The following is an 8748-nucleotide window of genomic DNA, read 5'->3' as shown; positions in this document are numbered from 1 at the left end:
TTGTTGTCTCTTTGCTGGAAACAAGGTAATGGAGACAAACTGATTTGCTAGCTCAGTTTATAGCCAGTATTAAACAATTTCAAGGGTGTTTTGGAAATGCTGTGTGTGCTTTATGTGCTTGGAGTGACTCATTAAAGCTATTGATATATTGGTTCAGAGTGGGTTACAAAATCCACAACAATGAGTTTACAGAGGTCATAATTTATTTAGCCTAGGTGGGAAATTAGTTATTATAAATTAAATAAAACTACATGAATGAATTGGCTGTACAGTACTACTGTTGTTTCCATACTTATAGAACTGAATAACTGAACAAAGCCTCATTTGTCTAAAACTGATTATTTAGTAATGTAGCTCAGTGCATAATTATTCACTCTGAATCGGATTAACTTAAACAGAAACAGGTGTAGAATGAGTCAAACCAGACTAAAACTTCAGGACTTGGCAGAAGTGGCAGTTTAACCTTCAAATTATTATTTCTTACACCATGACATTAGTGAGCATAGGGTAAGACACAAGGTGATCATCCTCCATCTCAAGCAAAAATTTTGTGGCAGACAGTAATTTCAAGAAGTGTTTGAGAACGAGTAAGGTTGAAGACCAGAAATGCAGTGTGCAACCACCGAAAAATTGAAGGCAGTAGAAGACGCATGCATAAAACTGATGTACCTACGAAATGGAAAGAAATTCAGCACTGCTCTTAGCTCTGAAATTACAAGAACCTTCAGGATACCCCCGTAGAGTCTAGCCTACACATACAATCACAAGAACTGGAGCAATGTACTATAACAGCAAGTCCTTTGGACTGATGAGTCAAAATTTTGAATATTAAGCAGTTTGTCCATATATGAGCTGTTGAGAACTACATGGATGAGTGTCTGCATCCAACAGTGAAGCTTGACTGAGGTTCCATGTAGGCTTAGTGCTGCTTTTAATGTAAATGGAGTTGGAGTAGAATAAACAAAATCCACAATGGTGTGAAGTACAACCTGGTTCTCATTCATCATGCAAAATCAATAGGGACAGCTATGATCAGTCCCAAGTTCATTATGTCATTAAGATAATGACCCCAAATGCTGATGTAAGGTAATAAAAACAAGACGTTTTGCAACAAAGGGTATGGCCGCTACATAGCCTTGATTTGAACAGCATTGATCCTGTCTGAGGTTAACTGTAATTACGTGCAAGTGAGACTGTCAAAGTTTGCAGAAGAACTAAGACAAGTTTTTCAAGATGCTTGGCACAAATGACAAGCCGATCATCTTACATAATTGTTTGACAAACAGTGGAGCTGGGTAGATAATTGATACATTTGTTAATGGCAAAGAGTGCTCACACCAGGTATTGCTTTTAGCTTTTTACTGTTTGATATTTAGAAAGTTTTCATTTTGTTGTTTTTGAAAGCTTGTTTGCTTTAAAAAAAAATTATTACACATGTATAAGGTCTTTGTAAATTACTGTTCATGTTCAAGAGCAGTGCTTCACTAACTGTATTCTAGAATTCCACTGTGGTTACAGATATTATTTCTGGACAGTTTATTAACCAGTTCTTTTTGCCTCTCCAAAGAATGAGAATCAGATATGTGAGGATAGCTAGCATTAATAATTAATACAGCATTAAAATTACCTTTATATTTAAAAAAAAATCTTGGAAAATTGTTTCTATAATTCAGCAGAAATCCTGATCCTGGAGATCCTCCTCTCCTCACATCCTGGAGGATTTCAGATTTTTCTTTCAGTCTCTTATTTAGTAGTCAGTTATTGTAGCTCATGGAAATCCTGTTCTTACCCTACTTTTAATTAGTTTTTTATTTAAGATTCACAACCTTTATTTTTCCTTAACCAGTAGCTAAACATGAGGTACAGAACAAGCCAGAGGATAATTCAGGGGTTTCAAGCTGCTTTCCTGTTAGACCACTATTTTTTATCTAACCATTTTCTTAGTTAAAAGCCATTGCTTACTTTTAATGTAACACATGTAATTCAGTGATACCTTTTTGTTCGTTTTCTTCCACACTAGATGTTACTAAAGTTGTTCATTTTATTTTTTCTTACAGAACCAGAACAGATCAGTATTTCTCAGACGTTTATTAAGTTAAATATTACACAGTGGACACACAGGTGTAAATGGGTTTAAATTAGCTGAACATCTGTTGTTTATATTCTGGTTAAGTTGAAGTAAACAAGGGTTCTGAAACATGTCAATTAAAATTAATGCAAAAGAACTATGTTCTGTTAGCTGCAGTAATTGATTACTAATTAGCAACTAAAAAAACATAGCCACAGCAGTCCTTTATGATTGAAGTTTGTCACTACTTTAATTTTTTTTATTTGCTTTTCTTTACAAAAATTAATAAATAGATAGATAGATAATGGGCACCAATGCAAATAATAGCCTTTATTGAGTTGTGAGGTCATATCTAACCTTTTCTGTGAACTCATTAACACTTTGCTGTATTAGTTAACAACATGAAAGAAATATGGTAAACATCTTGACAAATAAACTTAGAAAAAAAAAAATCAATTTCAGAGAATACAAAAAAAAAAACTCCACTAAATTCCATCAGAAAGTGTATCAAACTCCGATCATGTATTTTTGTATTCCTCAAGTATATTTAAACCATTTTTCATTAATTTCTTTGAATCAGTGTGACACTTTTTCTGTATGCCGCAATATTGTCACTGTTTGTTCTTCTCATCCATGGTGAAGAAGGTTTGGTTTACATTTTTCAACCTCAGTCTTTAATTAGCCTTAACAGGCTTCTGTTTAAAAATATTCTTTGCCAAAATTTCTCTCTCCTGTCTTTGAAGCCTGTATTCTAACTTTGCACCTGCACTAAAAATATTAACTTACACTCACTCCTATGTCTTGTGTAACCCATGCCTAAACTACTGTCCTGATAACTGTTCCTCCCCTTCTTTTGGATTCTTCAATAAATAAACATATATATATATATATATATATATATATATATATATATATATATATATTTAAACTTTGATTCAAAGCATGTTGATTCCCTGCAAATTAAAAGTGAGTAGTAATTGCACACCACTTAGATGCAGTCCTGCTTTTTCATTAGGATTTTCTGTCTGTCTAATACTCATCACTGAATTCGCTTCCCTTAATTTTCTATTATGTTTTCTTTTGTCTACTGTATGTTTTGTCATTTTACTTAAAAAACCCGTTATAAACTATTAAATGTTGTTTGGCTTTTTTCTTCATGTTTTATTTATCTTTTGTTCTTTGGGGAGTACATTTTACTTGTTATTGTCAGGTATATGAAAGCCCAAGTAATTTTACTATAGTTGGATTATTGGAGTTAAGGTAGCAATATGCAAATGAATAGAATTAGCATTGCTATGTATTCTTGTATTAGTATTACTTTGAAATAAATTATAAATCAATTTAAAAACTGTGACTTAAATGTTTGAACTTGAGTTTTTTTTTTACTAAACTTGCACTCCGGGAGTTTTCACCCAGAAATAAAAGAAAGTCTTAATAAATTTAATGTCATTATGCAAGGAAGACAGTATGTTTTAGATATTCCTTCTTTGTGCAAATATGTGAATATTCATGTAGCTGACTAAAGTATTAAATGTGAAATAACTGAAATATAACCGTATGGTTCCAATTTTACATTCTTAGAATTTCTGCAAGATAGTATAGTAAGGCAATTTATGTCCCTTTTCCTTTTTAAAGTAAATAAAAAGCAATTTGGGTCAACTAAAATGTACATTAAAAATATTTCTGTAAACATTTTTATATTGTAACATATTGATGTATTCAGTCTGTATTTGCTTATCTCCATTTAGAATGTACAAGATACTTTTACAATGTTGAAAATAGCCAAGTCTGTCTACTAGGGCTGAGATGATGGTTGATGACTTTGTCCATATTCAAATGACAGGCTGCATCATTGATGTAAGAAAAAGTTGTAGATGGGCTCCAGACATTTGCAGATATTTCCTCAAAGCCCCATACTATATCTGGCTTTTTTTTTTTTTTAATAAATCTTGCGCACCTCACAAGAAAAATTTCAGTCACTCATAAGGCACTTAATTTGTTTGTTTTGTTCTGAATCAGGATTATTCTTTATTTCATTTCCAGTTAGTTCATTTGTGTTTCACACTACAAACTTGAAAGCAAACTAAACATATCTTTAAACACTCCTTGGCCATGTCATGAATTTCTTTCATTGGGTAGAAACTTTTTTCCCCCCCATAGAACAAAACATATTGTCGACAACAATTGCGTTTGCCCACTGTAGCATTTTACCTAATTGTTTGGTTTATTTGCTAAACTTGGCTTTGTGAGCAAAACAAAAGTATTGAACAAGTGGAAGACTACTTGAAAATTATGTGGTGCTACCCTTAGTACATAAAGGACACGCTTGAAATAGGCAAATGTACAAAAGAAAGCCATCTCTGCTCATGGCATGCTCTCAAGTTTTATGACCGTAGTGATTAATGTTGCATATTTACTTTCCAGGAGCAACCATATAAATGTAACATCAATTTAGTTTATCTCAAGTCGCATGCCTGTCTTAATTCTTGTATATATTTGTTAATAATTTTCCTTTTAGGATGTTCAACATTTACTAGATATATCAAAGTTAGTGTGTGTGTGCATTGAGTGTACACCCCACTTCACCTGCGTGTGAAACCTCCATATTTTTTTTTTTGATCTACCCAGGCACAAGTGAATATACTGCTGTTGCCTGATCACAGCTGTGTGAGAAGCAATAAGCCAGAAACAGGTGGTTGGGCATCTCTGATTGATGACTAATTGTACAAGTTGTTTTAGGCAAATCGTGTTACATTGGTATCTATGTGTGTATTTATTTGTACCTTTTTAGTGTTATTAATGCATCATGTTGACCATCAATGCATTTTACAGATTGTGATTCCTAATTACTGGTAGCAGATGCTTAGCATAGCTACTACAGCATGCATGCTTGGGAATTGTGATTGTTGTCAGAATAGAGAGATGATGGTTCAAAAAAGCATGAGTATGTGTCAAAAAGATGTTAAAACTGAAAATGAGCTGAATATCACAGCAGTTTAATTTTTTAATTCACTCCTTTCAGGCAGTTAAAGAAAAAATGAAAAATTGGATTAAGACTAGAATCTCATTGGTTAAATATAAATTCAATAACCAAACGGTTTTAAGTGCAATCTAAGCATATGAACAAGGAGCTCACGTAGATGATCCTAGTATGGTATTGTAGATAGTGTAAACCACAAAATTTAAGAGACAACACTGAGAAAGGATAAAAGAGCAACTTTATTAAAGACTTGATCAATGGATATAAGAAATATGGAGGGAATCAAATAAAATAGCCATCAAAAATGTTGCGTTTGAGGTGATGATGAAGTCTTATGCAGAGTTTTGGCCTAAAGGGCTAACAACAGGGGGACACAAGGAAATTTCTTATTCAAAATTGTCCTGATCTCAGGCCTCTTGATCAGTTTTTGTAACTGTAAGAAAAATTACACTTTGACAAAGACAGTGGTCTGAAAGTCCTGTGGAATACCACATGACATATGTTATGCAATAGAAAAGGAAGGAAGGAAGGAACTTGAATGCTGGTGTGAATCAAGTGGCCATAAACAGAGACATCCACTGAATAGTGAGTTCATAGCATCAAAGTAATTTGATTAAAAAATAAGTAATATGGCTTCATATATTATTTGTATAAATAGATATTCTAAGTGTGCAATGAGGGTTTAATCAGTTTTTTTTATGTATTCATGTATTTTTTTTATTTAAAAAATCTATTTGCAAAGTGTCTTCACAAGGGTCTGTGTACACATCTGAATTATGTGCTTGAAACAATATGCATTCATTTAGCCAGCAGCTCAGGCGTAATATGAGAAAACTGGATTAATTAAATGTAAATAATTTGTATCCTAGTCTTCTGTACCTTTTTTAAAATGATGACCATCAAGCTGCTTTTTTATTATTTGAATTAGGATTCAAAAATGATATTTACATTAGTTACAGAGGTAAACGCCTGGATAATTTTTTGTGCCATAGGACCTGTAATAACAGTCTTCAATCGACAAGTGAAATTTCACAAAAGTAGTCTTAAATTTTGGACAATTGTGTAAAAAAAGAATGAAGACATTTGTGACACTTGAAATTTAAATTAAGTCGACTTCTCCTTTTGAATATCAAACTTCAGTAAGTGTTACTAGCCAGCTAATGAGCTGTGTTTTCCTTTATCAGGGAAAAACTTGCTTATGGTGTCTAATGTGTGATATAAAAAGAGTGATGCAGTTTCTGTTTGCTATTCGTTTACATGGGATGCTTCTGAAGAAAACCATCTGTTTTCTGTGGAGACACATCACTTTTTATATGCATGACTTCAGATATGGCAATGTTATGGTTAACTTTCAAGCAAAGAAGATTGTAAAGAAAATTTTAAGAACTTGGAACAAATGTCTACATTAACGTTTCAGTTGTATGTAGTTTGCTGTTTTTCAAATACATTATTAGTAGAAGAGACAGAATAATTTATAGGTCAACTAAACGTATTGTTTATTACACAGGCCTTTACTGAGGAAGGTGTCTCCTTTAAGGTCAGTTTCAGATTTAATTTTGTTTTTTGTATTTGTGAGTCTGGTGCTTGTGAAGTGTTTTTGTGCAAAGCTTCATATTTTTAAGCAGTTAAATTTTATATTGTAAATTGTGTTTAGAATGTGCTTTTTTTTGTTGGTTATTTTTAGGAAATTTAATATACAGTGCCCTGCAGACAATGTGTAGGCACATGTCTAGGTAGTTATTTTTGACAGAGTTTTAAATAGTATTTGTAAATATCTTCTAGTTTCAAATGAAATGAATAAAAATAATGTAACCTTTGCAATATATTACTGTTAATGAATTTATTTCTAATAGAAGAATCTTATTTTGTTTTACATAATTGTTCAGATTATAGGGAACGGCAGTGAGCAACAGCTGCAAAAGGAGCTGGAAGATGTACTGATGGATCCCTCTGTGTCTGACCAGGCAGGTGATGAAGAGCATAGGCAAGAAAAACATGTGTCCGAAGAAAAAAATGAAATTTCTACACTAGTAATTGCCTCCTCCTCTTCTAGCCATATTCTTAGTGGACATGGTGACCAAGGGATGTGGGATTCAAAAAATGTATCCTTCCCTGGAGACTTGACAGAACTCTCTCCGGGTTCACTTTCAGCCTTTCCAAAAATAGAGATGGTACTCCCTGTTAAATCATCTCATGATGGTAAGTAGATAACATCTGTTCACTATTAAAAAAAAAAGAAAAACTTAAAATATAAGTACATTTTTCTTGAGCTTCTATAAAGTTTTAATTTCCCTTTGGGGGCAAATAAAGCATATCTAATCTAAACTGAACATGCTCAATTCAGTAGGATTTTTTGTGTGATAAACTAATATTATTCTTATTACATAATCTCTGTATTTCATTACCAAAAATATATTTGAGTGGCCGTAATTGAAATTGGTGTTATAATTTCAAGTTCAAAACTAATATGCTGTAAACTATACGGTGGCATATTTTTTGATGCCTGAAGCGTGTTTTAATGTGCATATTTTTAAATGCCACAAGAACTGTTACATTGGAACCAAGTTGATACCAACATTCCAAAAATGTAACAGTACTAACTCTTTTATAGTATTGCTGGTACCAAGTGAAAGTTGATACTTCACTCATGCGTGACTACAGGTGGGAAAATTACTTCAGAAAGCACAGTGATAAGTTAGTAAAAATTACATTTAAAATGGCTCACAGTGATTAGGATACAATGTTTCAACACATGTTGAAAAGAAAAAATGCAAAAGTCGCTCCTGGAAATACCTTGTGTTCAAGGCAGGAGAATTTCAGTACAAGATTGCAAGAATTGTTCTTAATATAAAAAAGACAAAACACATACGTGCACACACACACACACACACTTACAGGTGCATCTCAATAAATTACAATACCCATTAAAAGTTCATTTATTTCAGTAACTCAATTCAAAAAGTGAAACTCGTATATAGATTCATTACACACAGTGATATATTTCAAGCGTTTATTTCTTTTCATTTTGTTGATTAAGGCTCACAGATAGTGAAAACTCAAAAATCACTATCTCAGAAATTGGAATATTACATAAGACCAGTAAAAAAAATGTTAGCCTACTAAAAAGTGTCCATGTAAGCACTCAGTACTTGGTCAGGGCTCCTTTTGCATGAATTACTGCATCAATGCTGCATGGCAATGGAGGCAATCAACCTGTGGCTGAGGTGTTATGGAAGCCCAGGATGCTTTGTTGGTGGCTTTCAGCTTATCTGCATTGTTGGGTCTAGTGACTCTCATCTTCCTCTTGACAATACCTTATAGATTCTCTATGGGGTTTAGGTCAGGCGAGTTTGCTGGCCAATCAAGCACAGTGATACCATGGTCATTAAACCAGGTATTGGTACTTTTGGCAGTGTGGGCAGGTACCAAGTCCTGCTGGAAAATGAAATCAGCATCTCCATAAAGCTTGTCAGCAGAGGGAAGCGTGAAGTGCTCTAAAATTTCCTAGTAGGTGGCTGTGCTGACTTTGGACTTGATAAAACACAGTGGACCAAGACCAGCAGATGACATGGCTCCCCAAATCATCACTGACTTTGGAAACTTCACACTGGTCCTCTAGCAACTTGGATTCTGTGCCTTTTCACTCTTCCTCCAGACTCTGGGACCTTGATTTCCAAATGAGATGCAAAATTTACTTTCA

The 8748-nt window shown here is 33.5% G+C and overlaps 1 protein-coding gene across 3 annotated transcripts in view; it reads left to right on the top strand.

The window, feature by feature from the left end:
- LOC120535158 (rab GTPase-activating protein 1) overlaps nucleotides 1-8748 on the top strand; it is a 243125-nt gene that overhangs the window by 34947 nt on the left and 199430 nt on the right. For 2 of the 3 annotated variants that reach the window (XM_039762786.1, XM_039762788.1), the window contains 2 exons: nucleotides 6556-6585; nucleotides 6935-7247. In XM_039762786.1, coding sequence (XP_039618720.1) covers nucleotides 6556-6585; nucleotides 6935-7247 — 343 coding nt within the window. The remainder of the gene's footprint in view (nucleotides 1-6555; nucleotides 6586-6934; nucleotides 7248-8748) is intronic. The other variant, XM_039762787.1, reaches the window with a different exon arrangement.

Source organism: Polypterus senegalus, chromosome 9 (genome assembly GCF_016835505.1).
Source record: "Polypterus senegalus isolate Bchr_013 chromosome 9, ASM1683550v1, whole genome shotgun sequence".
Classification (NCBI taxonomy): domain Eukaryota; kingdom Metazoa; phylum Chordata; class Cladistia; order Polypteriformes; family Polypteridae; genus Polypterus; species Polypterus senegalus.
The sequence above is the reverse complement of the archived record's forward strand: the minus strand, read 5'-3'. Positions and strand labels throughout refer to the sequence as shown.